The sequence below is a fragment of the Cinclus cinclus genome, chromosome 2 (assembly GCF_963662255.1).
Source record: "Cinclus cinclus chromosome 2, bCinCin1.1, whole genome shotgun sequence".
Taxonomy (NCBI): Eukaryota; Metazoa; Chordata; class Aves; order Passeriformes; family Cinclidae; genus Cinclus; species Cinclus cinclus.
In genome coordinates this window covers 79,230,017-79,256,185 of record NC_085047.1, presented here as the reverse complement: position 1 = coordinate 79,256,185, position 26,169 = coordinate 79,230,017, and the positions used below count along the sequence as shown (strand labels likewise).

At 37.5% G+C, this 26,169-nt stretch overlaps 1 protein-coding gene across 1 annotated transcript in view; it reads right to left on the bottom strand.

The window, feature by feature from the left end:
* The window catches only part of PCCA (propionyl-CoA carboxylase subunit alpha), a 271,152-nt gene that overhangs the window by 114,316 nt on the left and 130,667 nt on the right, over positions 1 to 26,169 (bottom strand). Inside the window, exons 17-18 of the mRNA XM_062514894.1 lie at positions 22,911 to 23,021; positions 13,967 to 14,069 (exon numbers count right to left, since the gene is read on the bottom strand). Coding sequence (XP_062370878.1) covers positions 13,967 to 14,069; positions 22,911 to 23,021 — 214 coding nt within the window. The remainder of the gene's footprint in view (positions 1 to 13,966; positions 14,070 to 22,910; positions 23,022 to 26,169) is intronic.

Here is a 26,169-nt window from a genome sequence, read left to right as displayed (position 1 = left end):
GAACACCTCCAAAAATCTTCATGAGTTTTTTGTTAAGAGCTGTGTATTGAATGCTGTCTTTCCTGCGGTTTATAGTTTCATTTAGGTCTCTCACCCTTTTGATCTGTCAGTCCCCTTGGAACGAACCAGACTGTATTGCCAAAAGTATGGAATTTCTGCCACACTCTGCAAGACTCATGATTTGACCTGGTCTCTCTAAAGCCTGCCATATATGCAGTATCTCAAAGGTCATTGTTTAAAATAGAATTACACTCATTTTTTTTGGGCATCTTGAGAAACACCATGCTTGCACCAGATTTCAGTAGAGGTCCAGAGTATTCTAAGAGCTCAGCCATCACACAGAGCTTATCAACTCCGACAAACTTGTTGCAGCAGAACCAAGAGTCCATCCAAGAGCTTAACCCTCTCATAAAATAAAATCAGTTTTGGAATACAGCTGTATTGATCACATTTTTTCTGTTGTGCTTTCTCCTCTATAAGAGGCTTAATTCAGGCAATACATAGAATACACATTCAGGACAGCCCCCAGTCCTGAAAAAGGATGACCAGATTTTCCTTGCTAGTCATCCTACATGCCATAATGAAAGAAACAGAAGCTTATCAAGAGCCATGATTCATTTGGAACTCCATTTTTCTAGACAGTGTCTGGCTTTTCAAACTACATGCACAAGAACTAGTGCTGGGTGACAACACAGGTATCAACCATGTACCTACCAAACCACAGGTAAATGTGATTACAGCATTTGGCCAGAAGTACTGAAGCCAGTTTCCAACAGGCAACGTGACAGCTATTTCCTCCCCACTACACGTAAGAAATGTGGCATATTTTGCAGATTCTAAAGCTTTGTTTCTTCTGCACTAGATTCCTATGAAACAGATTAATGCCACTAATTCTGTTCAGTTAAAGATAAAAAACAGCAGATGAGAAAACCCCCCAAAAGTTCATTAAAAATTATATTAGATAACATAAAACATGCGTACCTCCAAGAAGCACTCGTACGTCATGTCTAGACAATTATAGCACATAGCAGAGCTCAGTGACTCTCATTACCTTCCATACATCACCCCGTGCACTTCCAGCTTACATCTGCCACTCACAGCACTGAGCTTTCACCACCTAATATTAACCATCTTTTCCTTTCTTAACTAATGGAAAGAGAAAGGTACCTCTCACAATGAGTTAGACCTGAAATTGGCTGAACTAACTTTAGGTAATGCTTACCTATTTACATTACTTAGGCACTACAATTCTAGGCCACAGAAACATGGTCATCTAATTACTTAAGAGAGATACATATTCCAAAGATGATAAATATCTATTGCCCTCTATGTATTTTCATCCTTTTAATAAGACATCTGCCATTGTGCATATTATGGTCTCACAAGAGAAAAATGCTAACAAGAAAAAAAAATGTGCATAGACTTCCAACTTTTCTGAAGTTATATACATCAGACCTGAATGAAAGAATTTGAGAATTATTATACTAGGGTTGAATGTGAAGGACAAAAAAAAAAAAATCTATAATAGCTAGTGCCTCATTCTCAGTACTAATACAAAATACATTCTCAATACTACTACAAAAACTTTTGCCCACTAAGCTTTCTGTTGACTAAGGTCAGAATTAGAGAAGCCAGGCTGTATAGGTGGGATGAACCTCATTGATGATGGTTATTTTAGCATAATCATGATCAATACAGGATGGGGACATAAAAATGGCTGTACTGACTGGCCTAAATAACCATCTACTCCAGTATTCAATGATAAACAGTAAAAGGTGAAATAAGGAAAGTTTAAGAATATAGTTACATTTCTACAATGCACTTAACTGTAAGTTCCAACTCCTTCCTTTCCTTTTTGCCCAGACAATTAGCACCAATCAAGGCAGTTCAGTAATTCATAAGGCAAAGAACAAATGTCCTAAATATAAAATATATAATTAACATATTATATTAAAATGTAATATATAAGTACATTTTTAAATGCTATGGAAAAAAATTTCTTTAAACATTACCTTTTAAACATCCAGTTATTATTTAATGACTGTAATTACATATAGATGATACTGTTCCTCTCTCTTGTTAAGCCAGTACATGTTTTCCTGTGAATGTTTCTATTCTATAAACAAGCATAAACAAACAAATTGTATGTGATCAAAAGGACACTAAAGGATCTAAAAAGAACATAAAGATTTCTCTGACTCATAAAAACAGACTCTCTTTCAGCAGAAATGCTAAAATGTGAAGTAAAACTGTTTCACAAACATGAGGAAGATCCAAAGTATTTCTGAAAAACGCTTTTAGCCATAGGTGTATGGCAGCTGAAAGAGGATACCTAAAGATGTTCAGAAGTGGTTCTCAACTTTGTCTTCAGCCCCAATCCTTCGTGTGCACTCACCTGCTGAGGGAACCCATATACAATGTCCATCTTCTCTCTCCTTCAGCCCAAAGTTTCCTTGTTTATAGCCAGCATAATTTGTCTAAAATGTAAATTACTGCAGCCCCTCTGGACCTCCCTAGGTGAGACAAACTAGACTTGTGTGCTGATTTTGGCTAGGGTAGAGGTAATTTTCTTCATAGTGGGGGCTGGGGTTAAACGACAAAAATCTTTATCTCGGAAGAGTTGCGCTCCACCCTTTACAGACCTTGACTACAACAATTTCTCATTGCAATCCAACTTTGTTAAACTGGGAAACAGCAAAATGCTATCAGCTCTCACTATCCCTTGCTTCTGTGAAGACACGTATGAATGAGAAGGCTAAGGAAGCTGAAGAGAGGTGGGCTGTGGAAAGGTGCTACACTACAAGAGACTGAAGCATAAATGGCTGTCAGACTGCTGAAGTTTGGAAATCACTGAAACAGAATTGCAGCCTATTTACTCAAGAGGGTTCATTTCAACACAAGTGTTAAGACTTGGGAAAAGGCAGCCTGTAGTAGAGGCAGACATGCAGTGTCCAAGATCAAAGAACAGAAGAAAACCGCAGCAAATAGAGGAATAAGTTTGACTTAATATTAGTAAGTAACTTAAAACTATTGTGATTTGAGAATACAAGTAATAAGAATAAAGTCTCTGCTGCAGGGGAGGGAGCAGGGCAGACAAAGAATTTAAAACAATGTGTTCTCACTAGCTCAAGGAAACAAATGGTAAAGTTGTCTAAGGACATTAACAGCTAGGTGCAGCCACATGAGGACCTGCTTTAAATTTCAGTGTCTGGTAGAAAAATGGACAGCAGGGCCTAGAGAAAATCATTACTGTGTCACCAAGGTATGCCACCATCTCTGCCACTGTCATGCCAGAGAGAAGAGATTCAGAAACATACATTAGAACACGGGGTTAAGACAAAAGGTTAATGCCTAGGAATCCAGATTTTTCAGAAGTTGGGTTTTTTAAAAAAAACCTGGAATTAATATGCAAATAATTTATTTGTAGCCTCTCACTACTAACTGCAGAAAGACTAATTTTACTACCCACCACAGAGACAGGATAAAGACCTGTCATCTCCTTTCTAAATCCATGGGTAAACATTCCTGGTTTCAAAAGAACGAGGTCCTGTGCTGTTCTTTCCTGCCCAGTCTTTCTCACACTACAGGCTTTGAAGATGTATGTTAAAGGGAAGCCACAGCCAAAACAAACTCCAAGCAACACGTCTAATTATACAGAAAAGTAAACTACTAAAGAACAGTCTGTGAAAGAAATTAAAGAATCATCCATAATCATAAAAGAAAAAGTCATCTGAGCAGTCTCAACACAGATACAGGGAAAAATATCCAGGCTTTGAATATTTATGAAGAAGCAACAGAAATCAGTATTGAGTATTTTTTGCTTAAGGCATCATCTACCCGAAGTATCCCACTGAAAATATGATGCCATATCAATGTAGCTCTCTTTTTAAGACCTCCCAGTACAAAACCAAAAATATACAGTACCTAAGGTGGAACAAAGAAGATTATCTTTAATGCAGGTAGTAGATGACTGATTTTGAGTTGTGCAAATACCAGGGATGAGATTCAAGTCCAAGACAGCACATAGCAACAATATTAGGAATATTACCTCTCAAATAATTCTCCCATTAGAATTGTACAAAGCTACATTGCCACAAACCAACAAAGAGGCCTGTGGTCTTACAAACAAAGAAATTAAAAAATAGTCCTTTCTTTTATCATTCCTTGGTAATGCACATACCAGGAGTATCTTAAAACAAAAGTGAAGAAAGGTCTCCAAGACTGCTGGGACAAAGGTAGTGCTTATTTTTCTCAAGAAAACGTCTCTTCAGTATTTTTATTTAAACATACACACACACACACTAAAATTTTACCCTCCTCTCTGAAAGTTGAAAAGAAAGATTTCTTAGCTCAATCTTGTATGCTTACACTTTTAGTGTTACCCTTAAATAAGACTGAATTGAGCATAATCATACTGAAGGTTTAGCTTCTACACTGGCATATCAAATTTCAAGTCAACAGCTCTTTTATTTAAAATATGTTAGATAAAAAGGTAATATGCTCTCTGTAAAGAGTTCCCTGGAGGTTAGAAGAACCAATAAATTAACCGTTACCATATGCTTGGCTCCTTTTGGCAAAATTCAGTAACAAAACACTGCCAAACCTCTTTACGCAGGTAATTTGGTTGCTTATAGCACAACTTGGGAAAATAGAAAACTGGACAGAAAGCTTGGAAAATAATAGAAGAAACTTCATTTCTATCCTTCCATAGTCAGCTATATGCTGTTGGAAGAAGAATTCTTACAAAGTCAACTTTATGGGTCTTTATGGATCTACAGCAAACAGCTGCCTTCTCAAGGAACTCACACACTGGCTAATACAGTCATCAAATATTCCACATTTGGTTTATTCATACAACAATAGATATGTACGACCTATTCTGAAAGCAGGAAGGTTTGTAAAATTAGTATTCTGAAGCACTGACATGAATATCAGTGATTTAATAACAGGTTTATTTCATTATAAATGAGAAAGTCTGGTCTTATTTGCAATGCCATGTTCTTAGACTTTACTTATCCTAAAATTAAATACTTCTCACCCCTTTCCCCCCTTATCTTTTATACTTGTGTAATTGAGACTAGATCATGACAGATAAAAAGCCTTTAACACTACACCTCTAATTATAGTTATAGACTGTATATTTTAAGGATATCTATTACAGATATTTTTTAATAACAAAAAAAAAAATAAATAAAGTGAAGGCAAACCTGGCTGGTCCTATCTATTCCTTTACCAAGACAGGCAGGACTTGCTCTGTAGCATCAGTTAAAGGAAAACAGTGGTTTTTCAGATTTGAAAATGTCTATTTCATTTTTGTAATAATCTATGATAACACAAATTCATTATTATTATTTCCAATAAAATGTTTATAGCCTCTTTATGCCATGATGGTTGGCATGTAGAGGAAAAACAGATACTTAAAATTTCCATATTTCTTTAATCAAATGCACCAGGCCAATAAATTCTAATTTTGATGTATAAAAAAATACTTGTTATTCAGCTTACAGCTCCACACACATCTGGCAAGCAATGTGAAGCAGGTTGACACGTATAGGCCTGACATTTCACTTCTTAGAGTCATGTTATTGCATGGTTAATCCTATATTTGCATTAATTTGATACAAGCACTTACAGGTAAAAGTAATCCCAAAGTACAGGTCTAAAGATTAAAATAATAAGCCTCTGGAAGGTTTTACTAGAGGAAAAATATTTTTTACCCTTCTATGGATGTTTGCCTCATTCAGCCATTTGGGATTTTATTAATAAACATCTCATTACTGTATTCATCTTCTGATTTCTCATTCATTATTTTAAGTAAGACAATTTCTGTGAAGACTTGACACTGATATCAGAGACTTCATTACCCTGCAAAATATATCCACATTTTAAAGTATTTAAGAGGGTTAAACAAAATGCAAACATTTAATGCAACATTAAGCATGTGAAATAAAAACTTGATTGCCTAAAGCAAGCATGCTATGCTGTTACCCTGGTGACAGGTTAAAAAAAGGATTGTGAGCCGAATGGCTGTATGATATGAAATTAAAATGTTTCACATTGAACAATCCAAAATGAATTGGGAAAGGTTAGAGCAGAGGAGAGAGAAATCAATTCTCCAATGGCAATGGTGAATGGAAGTGAAGTCTGAATAGGATTTGCCAGTGGGGTGCAACAGCTGCCAAATATCCTGCAGCCAAAGAATTACAATAATACTGATGAAGTGTGCAAGAGCTTTTGGAATCATTGCAGGGAACAGAGAAATACTCCTACAATAATGAGGCCATTCTGTGTCCCATCCCACTTTGCAGTTGAATCAAAGGGAAAAGAAATGGTTGAAAATTGTAATACTCAACAACAAAGGTATAAATGAATTACCTATCCCTTCAATCAGTATCTTGTATTTAACTACAGCCTCTGTGAATGTGAATGAAGCCAGCATGCTAAAGAATGGAGAAATCAAGACACATACATGTAAAAGTATGCAGACAATATTGAATGAGAGACTTGCTTCCTATGTATTTTGCTGACAACATTTCTACAGCAACAGCATCCAGAATAAGCTATACACTACACAAACAAACAGCAGGACACAACCAGTGCCTCAAGGAACTACACAAGGTCAGGTGCTGATGGTCATGCTTATCTTTAATAATCCTAGGAAAGAAACATCAGCAAAACTTCCCATGCGAATGCAATTGCAGATGCATTTACTGAGCTTAGAGACCCCAGAAGTCAAGAAAAATGTTGCCTTTCCATAAAATTATCCTACACAACTTCATTTCTGCCCTTGGAAACTCCAAGTAAAACACACAGAGGAAGACAAAAACCTATCCTTAAAATACCTGTAAAATGACCAGGGAGCACATGGCAATTAGCACACACCTTGTCAGTTCTACGGTTTCACGCATACACATTTTACACACAGACAAATATTAAAGAACAGGTTTAGGAGGTGTAAACCTGCATGAGAGGAAATAATACTTGGGCTTATAAAGGGGATCAAAGTAAATGAAATAGAGAGAGGTCTTGTAAAGAGACGATCTTGCAGAAGAGGTCAGAAGCAAAGCACAGATGAGAAAAGGGCCAGATTAACAACTAAAAAAGGGACTGGAATTTGGCAGCACAATAGAAAACATTCACATGTCTATATTATGCAAATTCAAGTTTCAGCATGAAGTGAACAGTAGCTACAGAAGCTAGAAAGCGCTTACAGCAGATGCTGTTTTCCAAGAAGACATGGAGAAAATAAAAAATAAACATAGGGACTTAGCCAGGTCCATCTACTTTAGTGAATGCCTTTCCCAGCAGCAATCACCTCAGCAAGATGTGGGGATCTCCCCAAGAGATGCTCACTGAGATTCAAACTTTAAGTCATTATTATCTTCATAATGATTTCACAATGGTTAGCTACTCTAAAGATTGAGCATGCGAGGATTCCTGAGTGCCCAGAATACATTTTTCCCTACAAATGACAGGGATGACAAGGTATGAAAATTTCTCATGACAGAGACTCCTCAGTTTCTGGAATGTATGTTTAGGAACCATATGGAACAATGGCTCTGCTTTCAAACAACTATAGAAACACCTTGTACTACTTGCATTATCAATCTTTTGCATCAATTTAATCAAATCAAAGAAAAAAATACCATACATACAATCTGTAGAGTCATAAATGCTGCCTTAATGTCCCGTTTCAACTTTTATATTTTCCACAGACATTCACTCCCAACTGGCAAAAAATACGTGTTTCATATATTTGCAGCTACTTGTCTGTTTCTAGCACATATAATCCTCTTTCTGTGATAAACAAGTGAACAACTGAGAAAGATAAATAATACCAGATTTTAAAGGCATCTAGAATATTATATAAGGCATCTGGTTTTGTAGTTGTTAAGCAAGATTACAAAAAAAAATACAGTAATGACTTAGGAGAGGTCAAAAGAACAACATTAGATAACAGCTAGAGAGACAAAAGAGTTAGCACAACCAGAAAAGCCCATTATAAACAAGGATTTCACATGAAAAATGAGGAGAACAGGGTCTTAGTACCTTGTGAGTTTGTAGCAAAAGAAAAGACCACACACCACATAATGGTGTGAAATGGCAGTAGTTACACAAACACACCGACTTTCAAAGGTCTAACAGTAAATCATGGGAAGAATGCTGGACTTGTCGAGCAGGGGACCAGAACAGTAAGGATAAGACAGGGTTGTTTTCATGAGCTAAGGATGACTGCATAACTCCAAAGTGGACGAATGAAGAAAGCCACAAGTAGGCTGGATTTGATCAACCTGTACCAATGAAAACAAAGCAGTTTCTCTCTACATAGAGGGTGTCCATCGGATAGAGCAAAGTATACATGTTTAGCTGCACTTGCAATATCTGTTCATGCTAATACTGCAGTTCTAGGGAAGAACTAAAAATTAAATTCACATAATAAAATTGATACAGTTCAGCAGTGCCTGTGCTGAAAGTAAGAACTCTTTCCCTTTCCAATAGGCTGTTTCAGACGACTCCAGTGAATTTTCCTGACATCATCTCCCTTCTTTTTAAAATTAATGTAACATAACCTTATTTTGTGCTGCTCCAGCAGTGCAGGAGAGCCAGAAAGCTCTCCTATTGGGCAGCTGACTATCCTTCCATATGGGGAAGCCCTAGGCTGGCAAAGAGCTGGCTCTGTCCCAGACTCCAACAGGGTAATAGGTGTAGTCTCTGTGAGAGCAAGGATGCCTGAGAGGTGTGGGGCTCTACTTCCCTCTGAGCAGCTCCCTCACTGCCCTATAATCAAGCAATAGCAAGACAAACATCAATATAGCTGTACTGAATCAACCCAGACAGGAACCTAGAATAATTCATTAAAGATAGAGCTAAATAAATTCATTTCTGTTCTTGCAGTTCACCAGCCATTTTATGTTCACTGGACTAGACCCCTGGATTTCAGAATTTTAAAATAAAAATGTAGCCCAGCTATTTCAGAACTTGACAAAAACTTGTTTGAATTTTAACTTTTCACTAGACACTTTCCTTCCTGAGAAAATATTATCTTATGCTTCAAAAGCATAATGCATTTTAGGTCTCAAAATACTTCATACATGTTGATAAACAGATATTTACACACCCCAAATAGTGCAGCAAAGTATAAAGGCCACTTCATTCTTTTGTAAACTGAGGACAAATTCAACTGACTTCTCTAAGGTCCCACAAGAACAGTTTAACTCAAAACTCCCAATCTGGTCTTCTACATTAAACACACAAGCAATAAAAACATTTAGAGGTTTTTTGTTCTTTTTTTCTTGCTAGCAATCTAAAATACTTTCCAATGTGTTACCATCTTTTTGTGTGTAGTATCAGGTAATATGGGCATGCAGCCTCACTGTTTTTTTTCCCAAGTCAAAAATGATGAAAGGGTAAGACCCATAGAAAAATTAGGAAAATACACTTAGCAGCCAACACAAGCAACGCATAGGAAGTGCTGTAGGCAATTGGGTTTAAAAGTATAAACATCACATTAGTAGACCCATGAGATAGCATGATGTAGCCACACCTGGAGAGACACTCTCCTATTCCCCTCCCAAACCATTAGTAAAAACAAGTCTGAAGCCAAAATGTGAAGATTCAACTGTACAATATCATTTCTGGTCTCAAAGGCTAACTACATCAAACAGACATAAAATAAGCTGGATTCCCTTCAGCCAAAATATGTTTCCACTTGAAACAAGATCAAGTTCTAGAAGACCTTGGGGTTTTACTAAATGCTGTAAATCTGTTCAGCAGCTGTGGGTGGCACCAGTTTCACAATAAAGTGGACTATGGAGTAAGTAGGAAAAGTCCCAGGTAAAATAACTAAAAGCTGAACAATGAAACAATCATTAATCATCCATGGTTCTTTCCTGTAGGAAATGTGTGTCCCTATTATCTGTATATCTCAGTGAAGTATTCACATTAGTATGTTCCTCACAAAATATCAAACACTTTCATCAGCAAATCATCTTTCAAAAATACCTGAAAAAACACCTCAACCAGGAAGAATCCTAAAAAACCAAATCACCCCACATCCAATTTTTCCCAAGTAAATAGGTTAAATAAAAACCAGCTAAATTAAGAAAAACGCGTGCAGAAAATGCTCTAAATGCTTGATTGCATCCCAAAAGTTAATGCCTGTATTTCTACAATTCTGACCATGCATGGATCTCCAACAGCTGTTCTAGCTAAAGCCTGGCAAGTTAGTTCCAGGAGACTGTTGATGAGACCAGGGGCACTATGCAACAATACAGACAGTGGAAATTCACCTGTGGGTGCTCCACCCAAATCATAGCACCTTTTATTCATGCACAGGAAAGGCAAAGCAGCCTTGGGCATGTGGCCTGCATTAACCTCAACACCAGACAACCTACTGCAATGAAGACTGCCACTACAGAGGTCAGGTTGACTGAAACTAGCTGAAGGAACTTGTGTGCCAAAGGTGAAAAGAGCTTGCTGGTCACCAGAACACATTCCAGCAAAAACCTTACAGTTGATTATTCAGTCACTCAGGGGACTGCAAAATACATATTTTCCAAATATCATCAGTTATAGATAAATTCCCCTCATGGGCCTGCTACTAGTTTGACCTGTGACACAGAGCTAAGGCCACCTCTGAATCTCTTTTATGAGCTCACATCTTCCTCCTTGCTACACATTCCCACTCCTGTAGCTCTGCCAGAACAATTTCACTTGTCAGCAGTAACCTGCTTCTGACAGAATGATCCAAAGTAAACTATGGTTAAATAATTCCTATGCTAACATAGGTCATTCTTGCAGAACCAGAGTGGAATGCAACTACACACAAAATCACACCTGAATACTGGGGAAGAGAAGGAAAGACAGAGCAAGAGAGGAGCTGCCTGCAACAAGATTCCTTAATCTGGCTCAGCTTCATTTCATCTGATTACAGTCCTGGTAACCCTGACAGTGGAAGCTGGAGCTTCTGTGAAAAGCTCCAAGTATGGTACTTTCTGTCCATCTGACCAGAATAACAATCCTGATAATAGGCTGAATAAACCACAGGAGGATAGAGAGAACACAAATACCCCTGCAGTTGTGAAAAGAACACATACTATAAATATGGCTCCCAAAAGGGAAAAGTAAACAAATTAAAAGCAAAGATAAGCATGTAACTCAAGTTTAGCAGAAAACTGTTTGACACCTCTGACAAGTTTAGAAGAAATAATGTATGATTTCAAAATATTACTCTTCAGTAGTTTTTTGCACAAGAATTGCTCAATTGCTTTCAGCACAGGTGAACAACATGCTGTCAACACAAACAGAGAGCTGAAATTTTGCGGTGATGATCAACGTATCAATGTACTTGTCCAAAGCATTAGGAAAACATTACAGATTAACTTTGGGGTGTGCAGTCTGTCTAGTCTGTTCACATCCTCCAACACAAATTTAAAACTCACACAGACTCCAAATGCCCAATTCTGCCATAGTGAAGATTGCATCCAAGATTACAACCGGCCTCTTGGATTTGTTGTAGCATAGGTTCCTTCTCTGAACTTTTTGGTTATAAGTATTTTATTCATAAGATTGTACTCTGAAAAGATGTGTTTTCTCTCTGGCTACTGCCCTGCTCATTAAAAAATACCCACACAAGTCAGATGCAGTTTGGGTAAGTTAAGGACATGGTGAAGAGTCCTTGATGGGACTATAGTAACTCACATCCTCCAGAGTGCTCAGTCCCCTCTAGAGGGAGTCCACTAACTGCTCTAAGGATTGGAGAATGCTGTCCAAGACACTGCACAATCCTTTGACCTCATTCTGCCTCTGCTTCTTTCCTTTTTCCTTAGAAGAAGCTGTATGATTTTGCGGAAAGGGTATCATTATCAGGTTTGGTTTCTTCAGAAGTTATCACCAGCAAGCATTTTTGCATTAACTCATCCTTACTTGGCCTCAAACAGACAGCTTTGCCATCGTTAAAGCAAGCAGATCTAACAGTATGTATGTATTGAAATCATGACACATTCAATAAGAACCACACTCAGCCACCACTTAGAGAAAAGTCTAAGGTTTGACTTCTGAAGGATTCATAAGTACACCCCATCATAGCAAAAGAAAGTGATCTTCCCTGTACTGAAAAGATTTCTTAGCTTCATCATTTAAAATCTGAAAAATCATACCTTAATCTAGTTTTACAGCTGTGTGGTTTTTTTCATGTGACCAGGCTCTGCTGCCTTCTCTGCCTGTGGTGGAAGAATACCTGTAACTGAATTTGGCTAGCATTCCAAAAGTGAGCTAACTTTCCTCCAAAGCAGGAGTGTATTTGTTTCCCTAACACAGCACAAAAAGAGATTAATGACCACGTCTGATTGCTCAATGCCATACTTCATTTACATATCTGTTATCTCAGTTAAAATAGTCATACGTGTCTTTCCTATTAAGATACACAGACACCTAGTACTAAAAAAAAGTAATTACAAAAAAACCCCAAAGCATTAAAACTATTCAAAAATTGGATTACTTTCTTTATAGCTACTTAGAGCATTTTACAAAGAAGAGAAAAAGAAATCACAAAGCAGAGCAGGGAATGCAACAGCAGTTTGATCATCACTGCTGAAATTAACAATTCCTATCCTTATTCTAAGTATAAAGTAATCCATTGCTTCTCTGTAGCAGTACCAGACTACTTCCTACGCTGGCCAGTAAAAACTACAATCAAGGCTCCTCCTCATTTTCCCTGATTCATCTTTTTTTAGGTAACAGTGGCCTTTGAGTGTCTGTTCTTCTCCTTATGCCACTCACTATGGAGGATATAACTTGTGGAAGGAAATAAAAAGGTGCTTTACTTTCCCCTATAGATGCATAAGGCAAGCAGTGGCCCAGCCCTGCATATGCTATACATTACAAAGCTGTTATGCTTGCCCTTCGTGTCTCTTTCTCTTTTTTTTTTTTTTTAATACCATATGGTACTAATTATCTTTGTGGGTACAAATAAAAATAAAGACTTCTTGAAACCACATTTGATTTATTCCTGACCACTGTAAAATCAGTAATAGAATACACTGTCAAACCACTGGCATGGAATGTGAATAATGCCTACCCCTGCACTATGACTTCCCTCACATGCAAATGTATATTGCAACTACATTCCAAAACACGAGGCAAGGAGAGTTCTGCTGAAGTCAGTATTCCCTGTATAGAACCATTGCTAACACCAACTAGACAAGCAAGCTTCACAAATTCAGTTAACTCTAACAGAAGGTCTCAAGGCATTGACAGTGATGGGCCAGAGGAAAAGCTAGACATCCTAGAGGAAAAAAAGCAAACTGTTTAAAAAAGCCAAAGAAGTGAATTAGCATTTTGACATGGGCTACTGCAATGGCTGATCAATTTACAGTACTGCCTAGGTTACTAGCAGCTACAATTAAAAAAAAAATGAGGGAATGCAAGAATAAAAGCACCAAAAAAAAAACATACTTAAAGCAAGATGTTGACTCTTCCACCAATTACCTTCCACCTTAACAGTCTGAAAGTGTTTTCAGAATTAAGACTCCAAACTATTAAGGCGGTTCATCAAGGTAGCAAATTACTCATAAATCTATACTATTTTAAAGCTCTGTAGCTGAATACTCACATTACGCCAAAGTGCTTAGATTGCTTCAAATGGGCACATGGGAAATTTGTGATGCTCAATTTGTGGTTAGTTACTAATGCAGCAACATTTTGCATTAATGAAACTCCTGATGTGCATTAATTACTGTACTGGCTTGTAACACATTTTTGTGCCTATTAGTTTGCTAATACTTAGAATAAAAATAATCATGTATGACTTGTGCGAATAGGGAAATGTAAGCCACAGCTCATTTGAATTTATCAAAAACAGACTATATTAAGAAACCATGCAGTTTCTCACCAGTTATTCTTGTGCATGAGAAGATTCCATTAACAAAATGCATCAGCACATCTGAGTTCCTAGAAATGAACTTACCTTGCAGTCCCTAGAAATCGCTGTGATCTCAGTTGTTCAGCCACATACAAAGTTGCTGCTGTTGCCAGTAGTTGTCTTCTTTCAAGATCTGTCAACTTGTGCCCTAGTTTTCAGAAAGAAGTTTAAAAAAATTAGATACCACAGACAACAGACACAAAAAGTAACAGCTACCAGTTAAGACACTGCTAAGTCCTTACACACAAAAGCTACATTTTTTCCCTCTAAATTGAGGCGTAGCATAACAGGCGCTCCAAGTTTCAGAGTTTAAATTGCATGTTTTCATACAAATCAGCCCAATTGCTAACACTGGTATCTCTGTTAAAAACAATTTGACAACTGAAAGAAAAGAAATGGAATGATGCTGCAGCATCTTGTTTTCATTACTGAAATGTCACTGGTTGACATATTGTACCTCATGCTGGTAAGGAATCCATCTGTACATTAGAACTTACTCAAAATATAGAACACTCCCAGTACTTTATCCAAGGCAAAGGCTAGAGATCTTTCAAACAAAAGGGAGAGCGCAACAGTATTAACTCAAAAATAAATGGGGATAAGGCTACTCGTTAGCCCTGGGTCATTTAGTGTTATTTGTGTAATCATTAGTTCACAACTAATGGAATCAGAGTCATGTTTGACACTTCAGAAGCAGAAGGTGGCTCAAAGCGGTCTGTAATCTGAAGGCAGGCAACCTAAAAAATATTTGGCAAAAAGATACAACCAGGGTGACAGGAAGCAGGCTCTCTACCAGTCTGGTCTTGTTCCAGAAAGTGAAGGTTAAATAGAGACTCAATTGTCCATTCAACAGGCTAAAAGAGCACAGTGACAGAACTCTGCCCTCCCCATCTTTAGGTCAGAAATCACACCACACAGATTCAGTATGAAAAGATAGCAAATATAGGTGGCTAAGAATGATGTGAGATTCTAGAGAAGGACCACCAAGATGAGTAGAGAAATGGAACACCTCTCCTACGAGGAACAGCTTAGAAAACTGGGATCATTCAGCCTGAAAAAAGAGAAGGTTTCAGGGTGACTTAACTGCAGCTACCCAGTATCTGAAGGGCGCCTGCTAGAAAGATGGAGAGACAATATTTACAAGAGTATACAATTAAAGGACAAGAGAGAATAGATTCAAACTAAAACAGCTTAGATTAGACATTAGGAAGAAATCCTTTACTGAAAAGGTGATGAGGCATTGGAACAGATTGTTCTGGCATGGGTGCCCTATCCCTGAAGTCCTAAGGCCAAGACGGATGGAGCTCTGAGCAATCTGGTCAAGTGGAAGGTATCCCTGCCCATGGCAAGGGGGTTGGAACCAGGTAATTTTTAAGGTCCCTTGAAACCCAAGCCACTCTGATTCTGTGAGAGAGAACAAAAAGACAAATTATTCAGTCCAAAAGGCAGGAAGTTTAAATTGACATAAAACAGGATGAGAACTACAAAGCTGAATTGTCATGAAGAGGAAACCTTTATCCTTGAGAAAGATATCGCACAAGTGAAAGCAAGAGTGTTTCACAAGCAAGAGAGGAGGATTACACAATAAAGTTAACAAAAGATAAAGGCTGAGAACTGAAAGACTTGGCTGAACTCGGTTACCACACAGCTCTTAAAGGGTGGTTTATGTGCACATATCACAGCAAATGCCATCATCCAGAACAAGTACAGCTATTACATGAATGGATGGGAGAAGATCTTCAGAAGGCTCTATCTCCCAAAGGAACTCTGCCCAGGGGGACACACTTGCTTCCAGTCCTGCAGCAGACAAACAGTTACATAGATCCCTTCTATATCTCCACCCTCCCATCACCTCAGTGGTATGTAATGTAAATTCACATTCCCCAGTACTGGTTACTAGCCAGTGACAATTTCTATCAGCAGAATAAGACTTATGAGATCCTGAAGAAAATCCAGAATGGAGACTGTTGTAAAGGACTGGAGCAGACTCTACAGCAACAAAGCCACAATTTCAAAACAGGATGTCTTATGCATAGAACCCATCATTCCACTGGGCATATTGAACAGCGTTAAGTAAAAAGGCTAGTTAGAGTCCACCTCAGAAATGCAGTCATGTCACTGTTACAGAAATATATTCATTAAACTCCAGCTAACAGTACAAAGAAGCTGCCACAGGCCAAAAAATGTAAATTTAAAAATAACAAAACCCAGAAAATCTGCATCTATTTCTTTTTAATTTAGTTCACATTAACATATTCTGGCTGAATATTACTGCAAGTTCCTTTGCTCAGTGTTTATTTTTTTTATCTGCCTTGAAATGGAAACTGTCTTCACTTCAACAAACACACGCAGAAATAAAAATGGTGAAAGGTTGAGAACCTGGCTTCAGAAACAAACTCGATCTTTCCTTTGCCAGTTACCAGAAAAACTGATTGTGAGGCAAGATTCAAAAAACACTGAGCTTTTGTACTATTTGCACATATGCACACACACATATGTGTGTGTATATATATAAGCCTTATGTAATTATACATTGCAATAACATCAATTATCTGGATCTGAAATGTGCCAATTTCCCCATTGTTTACACACAGTGAGGAAACTCTGAGATCACTTTTTCAAAACACTGAATCTAAAACTGATGACTTGCTTACATGCCTCAGCTAAAGGCATATCAGGAATCTGCCCTAAAGCCTTTGTCTTTCAGTCCTCCTGCCCAATACTCACGACAAACCCTGTGACCAAAACTGCATGTTCCCACCTGCTCCAACACAGTTAGAACCAACTCAAATAAAGGAACAAGGTAAAACTAGAAAGATCCCATTTCAAAGGCTTTATTGCACGACCTCCATCTTGGATGAAATAACTGCTTTTGCACTTGCTGTGCCACAAAAACTATTTTCTTCCTGTATCTTCAATCAAAGTCTAATCCAAACAGTGAACAAAGGTCAGTAAGTTGAAACAGTTAAGATCTGATCAAGAGTCACACTCCCTTTGTTACTGCCAAGATGAAAAAAATATTTATCCATCTGTCACTATTTACACCAACGTGGCAAGCAGAAAACAAGTTATGACTGTAGCATCCAATGTAAGATTTCTGGGAGATTATAAAAACTGTTACCATGAACATAGCAAAATTAGGTTTCGGCATCTGGAAATAAACATACAACCCTACCACAGAATGTCCTTAGCATAACTTTGGAGGCATCCCTCAGAAGTTTGATTAAAGGTTGCTTCCTAAGGATGACAATTTACCTTTATGACACAGGACAGACTGCTGTCAATACTGCTTTAGTTCTCCGAACTCCAGTCCCATTTCCTTTGCTGTCTGCTTGTGCTCTGCTGCTATGCTCAGCTGAGTTCTAAACAGTTTTGAAGTCAAACTTACAATTACATTACTATATTTGGAAATATACAGATGTTCCAGATAGCAATACCTTTGTTTCCCATCAAGTATTATTTCCCTTCAGAAGCTACTCCTCAGGATTTCAGTGGTGTGCCTTGAGGAATAAGTTAGCATTCACCATCAATAAAGATATAACCATCAATAAAGATAAAACAATAGAGATTGATGTGAAGAGCAACAAAACTACCTGTGGAGCAGTTGCCCAAGAGCTTCCTTGAAAGAGAGTGAAATGAGTAAGTAGCAAATGTCCCCCAAGTTCCAATATACGAAGTTACACCACTGCTCTTGCCTGCTCTCATTATTGCAGACTCCTGACTTACACAGAAATTTCATCTCCACAACAAAATGTGGCAGCTACCAAATCTCTGTTTAACCTGGGACATACTACTGCTATACTGATAAATCATTGAATTATCAGCTGAATATAAGCCTTACATAAGGCGAATGCAGAACAGGAAGAATGATTATAAAATTAAGTCACAGCTAAAGGAGTGGAAGCAGTGTTATTCATATTATTAAAACTAGACTGCACATATCTATTACTACCAAATGGCAGAACCCTGGTCGGAAGGAAGACAAGAAAAAAAAGTATTTCTTTCTCATTTCCCTGATGTTATGATTGCTTAAATCAATATTATCCCAGTATCCCCCAAGCTGAGTCAAAAAGGTTCATGCAATTACTTTACATAACCAGCTTCAAATTAAATTACATAAAAGGTCATTTTTCCCATAACAGTCTCATTTGCATTTTGTCCTAGAAATGTGTTTCCTACTATCAATTACAGGGAAAAAAAACAAAACAAAACAAACAAGCCCTGTTTATGTACCCCAGTGAGTTACTTAATACTTGAAGAGTGACTGTTTTCTGATTGGGAAGAATAAAAATTAAAAGTATAATCGGCAAGATAAAAAGTGCAATGCATAATTCAGATCAAGACAAATGTAGGCAATGTATATAACACTCCTAGGTTGTGTTTTAGCTCAAGTTTTTCCCAGTGAATTTTGAAGTTAACCATTACAGATGGCACATATACCAAGTAGGCTGAGGCAGAACACAAAGTTGAATGTTATAAATACTAGATTCTAATGCAGAGAAAATGAATGGAATTAGCAGCAAGCACCTTCCATGTTCTAATAGCGACAGACAGGGGAAGCTGTGTTCCCCCTCCCACTAACAGCAAAAGCCTATAGATTTAAATTTAAATGTCATATCTGCAGTCCCAATTCACCTAAAAAGCACTTTTACTCAGAATCATGGAATGACTGAGTCTGAAGAGACCTTGAAAGGTCCTTAGTTTGTTCAGCATGTCCCCCCTCCCCACCAAAGAATCTCAACATCAAATTCAAAATAGTTGTTCAGAGGTTTGTGCAGTGATGCCTTGAAAATCCCCAATTCATGACCCGACTCTTGCTGTGCAACTCATTGAAGAGCCTGGCTTCACATGCTTGGGAACCCCCAAAGGTCCTAGAAGGTTGTCCTTAGGTCCACCCTAAGCTTTCTTGCTTCCAGGCAAAACAAGACTGGCTTTCCCACCTTCTCCCTACAGGCCATCTATTCCAACCCCAGCACTACCTTTGTGCCTCTTGACTAGACTTAATCATGTTTATTACCATCTTTCTTACATGCATGAGGAGGTTAAAACTGGACACAGAATTCCAGACATTGTTTAATAAGCATTAAGCAGAGTAATAATTTCATCAAATCCACCTTATTATGGTAAACACAACATATCTAAAATATATCTAAAAGCCTTCACCTCATACACCATCTCTGGAGCCAATATATAATTTCAGAAGAGAAACATTTCCTCTTTATTATTTTCTGTATTAGAAATACAAAGGATTGTCCATCAGAATTACTGTTCTTCCTCTCCATTCAAATGAGGTAAACAGGCTAGAAGAGGGAGAGTAAATAATTCCTTTTGTTTTTTTGTTTTTTTTTCTTTCATGTATTTTGGGATGACTTCTGTGATAATCTCTTGGAAAATGCCCCACCTTTTGCTGGCACAGAATATGTCTCCCAAAGACACTGACTGATTTCAGACATCCTTTAATAGCCAGAAAGAGTGGAACGTCAAGAAAAATCTCAATATTTAAAAAGAAAACTAGGAAAATATAAACTATGAAACAGACTGAACCACAATGACTAATCCCATGAACAGGGTACTAACCTAAAGATCCTTTAATTTGTCTGTTGTCCAAGATTCCTCTTGGATCTCTGTGAAAATAGAGATGCACTTTCTGTCCCTATAAAATAGGGATAATACACAGTAAATTTCCTTCTCATCAGGCAGACTAGAAAGTACAGAGGCTTCCCAAGTTGTTTGGAAGGTGTGGGAGAACAGTGACTGACTCCTGCACACTTGGCAGACATTTTTATTCTGTAAGCAAAGTGCCTGGAGGCCACTCTAAGACAAGTGCACTTGTGCTACCTGACCTAATCAGTGTTCCTGCACCCACACTCAGAACCACAGCCTCCCAAAACACATATGGGTGCTCAGAGCAACAACCCACCCCAGCTCACCTACTGCCAGCCAGCATTCCAGCCAGCTATCATCCCTCACATGGACAAAACAGGGCATGACAGGAGCTGCTTTCCCTGTAATCATACTCTGCACAAGGTTACTTTCAGCACAGCTAGTATTTTAAAATAACTTGCAACAAACAACTACTTCTGGTAGTGAATGTTTACTTAAAGATGGGAAGAAAGAGTTAAACACTAATAATGAAAATTACTAAATATGCCCATTCTAGATGCAATTTGAAGAGAGCATCACATAGATTAATGGAAAAGTAGCCAAAACACATCTAATAATTCCTTTTTTCTTAACCTAGAGTAAAGGTCGTCTAATAAAGGATTATAATGGAACTCATAAAAATGAAACTGTAAAACAAAGCATATCTTATTTCACTCTTAAGACTCAGTATTTATACTTGAAGAAAAATGCACACATGAAATGGGCCAGTAATTCATGCAGTCACCAGAGAACACAGCTGAGATTCATTACTTACCATCAGTGTAGATCACTACAACGGCAGTGGCAATTGTGCAGGTTACAAAAGAAACACAATGGATTGTGCCTGAGCATTAATATTACACACATCTCTATTGAAATGTTTCTATTTCTTAAGTTTTCCAAATTTAAAACACTTCTAGTATGGATTCCTACTGTTAACAACAGCACGTATTTTTACATATTTCCAGATCAATGCTGGCTATACATTGCTCTAATTTTTCAGATTGCCACAGCTCTTTTTTTTACAGCTATTCATCTTCTATAAACAACAGTAAGATATAAGAAGCTACTTAACTCCTAGCAAAGTTTACCGTGCTATAATATTTTTATATTAAAAAGCTAGTTTAAGTGATTAAACAAATTATATGTAAATTAGTTGTCTTTGATTCTCCTGCTGAGCTTCTACCTGTCATTTGCCCACCATCCCCGCTTGCCTGGAGCAGTTCCCATTTGAGTCCCTGGATTTGTAGAAATATTTTTCAATGGGTACTTAAAAAACTATCCTCAAATTCAAGTAATACTTTTTTTTTAAAGCATGAAGGATTTGATCCACTGCAAACCGTATTATTAAAAGGGTTCTCAGTTTCTTTGGTGAGCTTTTAATCAGTATTCACGAGTAACTATTCCTGAACTGAAGTACAATGCCACAATATATTTCTTTCTTTAAGAAGGCTAACATGTGCTTGTGTCTGATATGTGGAAGGAGATGAGCAAGACTTTTCATACAGCAGAACAAAGTCTAGGAATTTCACATGTGCCAATCACTCGTTTCTACTGTGAAGCATCACAATATCTGTTCTTGTGTCTTTTGGTATCCAGAGAAAAAGCATAACTAAGAATCTGTTAATACAATACCGCTGTTTGGTGTATGTTTTTATTGTTCCCAGTTATGTGCCAGGTGAGGCTGCCTTCTCATGGTATTGTGACTCTCACATCTTGCCTCCTTGTCTTTTTCCCCCATTCCCTTCTCCCCATTCCCAGTCTCCCATTCAATTTGCACATTTACTGAAGTTCACCAGATTTCTTCACGAGCTAAGTCAACCCAGGAACTTACAAAAAAACTACCTCAAGGAAACAAAAGCAGCAACAGTGAAAAAAAATGCAGGTTTATTCGTGGTTTGGAGATCTGGATCTACTCAGGAAAATTACTAAATAGTCCCAGAAATATCAGAGAGACAAGACATGAGATTCTGTATTCAAGTGTCAGGGAAGGGAGAGAGACCAGCCACAGCAGCACCACACCCTCAAGAGCAGATGATCAGAGTAGCCTGGAATCTTTGCTGGATGAAAGCCAGCTGAGTTACCCAAAGATTCGCTAAGTGCCCCCCTAGCAAAAACAACAAAGGAACTTTTCAGCTTGAAGCATCCCAAGCCCACTGCCAGTCAAGGTGGCTAACACCTGTTCCTGTGGTCTCAGTCAGGAGCCAGGAACAAGCAGGATGCATTAATCCCACACGTAGGACTGCATCACACACAGAGTTGTCAATTACATCACGGTATCAAGTAGTTCTGGTGCAAAGAATAGTCATTCACACACTCACACACTGAGTCCGGAGGCAAGAAAAATCTGTTCTGCTTCTTAATGAGACTAGAGTTTGGCAAGGTGCCAGTCATGTCCAGCGACTTCCAATCTGGCAATGCTGCCTCAAAAGTGGGATGAGGATTCTGCCACATTGGATTAATGATGAACAGGGGAAAAGGAATATCCACGGGATTCATAAAGGACCCATGAATGATGAACTATAAATACTGTCTTTCTTTTAAAAGAAATGTGTTCTGCCTGATGAATGCCAGCTGAGGTAAGAGACCAGTATGGAAGAACCAAGTCTCTGACCACACAGGTCAAGAAAGCATCTACAGGAGATTAGCTAAGAGAGAAGACAACTTTTTAAAACCTGATCCTTGCAAAAGGAAACCAATCTGCTTCCTTTCTTACATTTTTCTAACAACCATTGGTAAACATTTTTGAAATTGAGTAGTTTGGGATGCCGTAAAGAAATAATTGCATTTGTGTTTCTATTAACCTAGTGTATGAATTAACCATTTCAAAATTATGCCCATTACTGTGTGTAATGAGCATTAAGACCAGGGTACAGAAATACTCTGATAAAATGTCAGATCCTCCAGCCAAGGCTACAGTGAAAACAAAAGGAGCCAAAAGGCAATTCTAAAGATGCTACACCAATTTAATGAAGAAGCAACAGTACTGAGTGAAAACTTCCCAACTATAGTTAACGGTAGAAGTACTGTGTGTAATGAAGCAAGATAGCATAGCAGAATTTAATTGATGTTTATTTTGCATATCTTATATGACCTATGAATGTTTTTCTTGACTTTAGGTGAATTTCATTTACTATTTTATCACTAGAAGTATGTCTTTTTTTGCCTTCTTGAAAATAAAATACTTCAAGTTTATGCATTATCTAAAAACTCTAATTGTGCATATGAACAGATATATTTGAAGAAAAAGTAGAGACAGGGGAGCATATCAGTCAAAAATGTAAAGGAGGAATAATAAAAAAAAAAACACTACTAAAGAAAAGAAACATTCCCAAATGAAACAAACCTTTAAAGCCATCAGGATAGACTTCAGGAAGGAATTTAGTGCTGATGTCTCCTTGAACAAAGCGCGGATGGACAATAACTTCTCGCAGTAAAGAAATATTATGAGCCACACCTGAGAACAAAAAAAAAAAAAAAAAAATACAAAATCAGGTAATATTAATCACAAATTACTGTAGGAAAGTACTGATAAAAATATGAACTCCCATCTTTCTGGAATAAACACTTGTTCACAACTTAGACACCATAATACTGATGCAATCAATATAGATTTACCAGTTTTGTTTCACTCCTGCCTCAAAACCCTTTTAAACACTCAGCTTCACTACAAAGTAAACAATCTGAATTTTCACCTCATCAAGCCTAATTCAAACGTCTGTGTTGAGTTAAGGACAGCAAGCACAATCAAGAGACTTTTGGTTCAGAAGATATAGGCAAGACCAGAGCCATCTCCTTGAAATGACAAATTTGTCATGACAGTAAATATTAGCTCAATTCCACTGAACCCTGAATGGAAGATATGCACATGTTACACCCCAATCACAGTAAAGGAACATAGTAAAAACTTTTACCACTTAACATATAATTTTACAACATTTTTATCATTTGTAATGCATTAGATACTCCTGTCTAACTTACAAAACAAAGAAATTTATTGCTTCCTCCAGGTACACTTTTATCCAGCCTTGCCTGGTCAATTGTTTTATTGAATACCCTGGTTCTATTTTAGCACCACTCTGTGACTCTGTTACACAAAAATTATTTACTTGATTTTAAAATAACTTATCAAAGAAGCTTTACAGACATCTTTATCCTTTAATTTCTCTTAATATTATGCAACTTTATATTTTCTGCATTTCTTCAGCTCTCACTCCACTTCTCAGCCTGTCTCCCCCATCTCCAAAATGATTTTATTTTTAACTGAATAACTTCTATGCAACTAAGTTAGTTACAGAGAAATGCTAAACTGCACTTTGCCAGAAGTACTTGCAGTTTAGCACTGGTCACTGAAAGTAGATTCAATGAAATATTAAATACAAGAAAGTCCTTATAGGAGATGGGAGAACAGAAAAATATCCTTGAGACAAAACTCTCTGTCACTTAAATTATCTTCTCCTTATTGCAAACAATTTTCAAAAAGAAGGTACTCTCTCTTTTGAGAGTAGTATAAGGTGATCTCTGAAAAGTACAAGATGACTGATCAGAAAACAACTATCTTTATTCTCTCTTTATTCTCTTCTCAATTTTAGAAAGAGATCAAATAAATTTTGATGAGACAAAAAAAGAGTTCCATCTTAATATGGCTACACACAATAACACTGGCTCATAAGTATTAATGTTTCTTAAGAAAAGCTGGAATAGACAATGCAGTTCAGGAGCATTACAGGTGCTGATTTATTCCAGGTATGGATAAATGAGGAGCTCCTATAGGAAAGAGGTTATCCAACCTCAGCTGTGCACATTCTCACAGCTCTGGAAATAAACTAATTACTTTCTTTCATCACTGTCAGAGGAACAGGTAACTCCAAATCACATGGCTTTTGCCATATCACATTACCTTTGGCTTTAGCCACACACCATTAAGTACAAAATGCCGGACACGTCACAAAACAGTTTATGGCAAAAATTAGTCTGTGCATCCGCATGTCTTGCAAAGTACAAAATTCTGCACTTCACATATGTTTACTCACAAGTTATTATGATTGTAGTATGATCACAATTAGAGACAACATGACTCTATATGCACTTGTTTTCTAATAGCTCTAGTTTAAAATAATATTGCAAAAGAATTCATTGCATATTTGGATATTTCAGCTGTAGATTAGGTTATTTCGATTTTTTCCCCTTGTTGAGATCTCACCAAAGCAAAGACACTAGCATTACAGAGCATGCAAATTGCTGAGGCTACAGGAGATTCTTTTACACTCCTTTCCTTTTGTGTTTTTCCAGTTTAGAAGTATGAACAACATCCTTGTTATTTTATATGCAGACCAGTTCAAACACCTTCAAAGCTTTCCTCCCCTACTAGTCTGCTGCTGGTGTGAATTTTCAAGCTCTCTGTGTGGCCGCCACTGAAACCACTTTAAATGCACCGAGTCAGACTCAGACTCACCAAATCAGGAAATCACAGCTTTAAAAACTCGTTCATGAGACATGAAATAGCACATGACACAAGCAGTTCAATGATGACATGATAGAAATTTGTCCATTTGATTAAAAGAAGATCCTTTCTGCCTGCGACCTAAATAATCATTCACAGACCCTGATTTCATAAACATTGAATCAAAGTCACACTGCATCTCCTTTAAACAAAAGAATTAAAAATCTTACATTAAATTACCATTACTTGGAAAAAAATAATATCTGTCTTCAGCTGCTACAAATTCCCCCCAAAATTTCCAGTCTGAATAATAAGTTGAAATATCCCAGAGACTTCATCTACTACAGCATCAAGACAAGGAGGAGTTCTTCAATGCTGCCTAGCTTTGAATCCAGAATTTAAACATGCTACAATGTGTAACTAGATCATCTCACATTTTTCTTTTCTAAACTGCTGTAAGATCTCTGGTGAGGTGATGGCTGATGACAGAGCTTGGTGTCTCAACTGACTGCCCCGAAAGACCTAAAATCAAAAAAATACTATGAGTATTCTTAATAATTTCTAATTCATGTTCATCTAAAAAGTATGCAATGCTTTAAGCTCCACAATTCCTTTAATGATTTCAGTAGAGCAGACAAGCTGAGGTGTTTGGGAAGCAATATAAAATGCATTTTGTGTACACGAATTAAAAATTTAATAAACAAGTTTCCCTTTAAAGTATCAGGAAAGGCTATCTTTATTAGTCCCTGTGATCATTATGTGAGCAATGACTGCATGGTTGATCTGCTTCTCAGGACTGAGTTGATACTTTTAGTGATGTACCAAATCATATGGCTTTTAAAAAAAATTACCAGTGTAATCCTTCAGAAGTCTAGAAGTTTTAGATTTGCAATTCAGTACGACCTCTGTCAAAGTTCATAAGGTCTCCATCTGTGTGTGAGTAACTACTAGGCTACAGAAATATGGACCCCTAGAGCAGCTTGCTCCTGACTACCTGCTGCTTCCAAAACACTGGCCAGACATTAGCCTCACACTCTCACAGGATCAAACAGAGGCTAACAGGCAATGCTTATTTCATGCAAAGTTAGACACTAAACTGAAGTATATTGTATTTATGTTGCAGTGGTTTTCAGAGAATTTTCTTTTTCTTGAGCAGATCTTC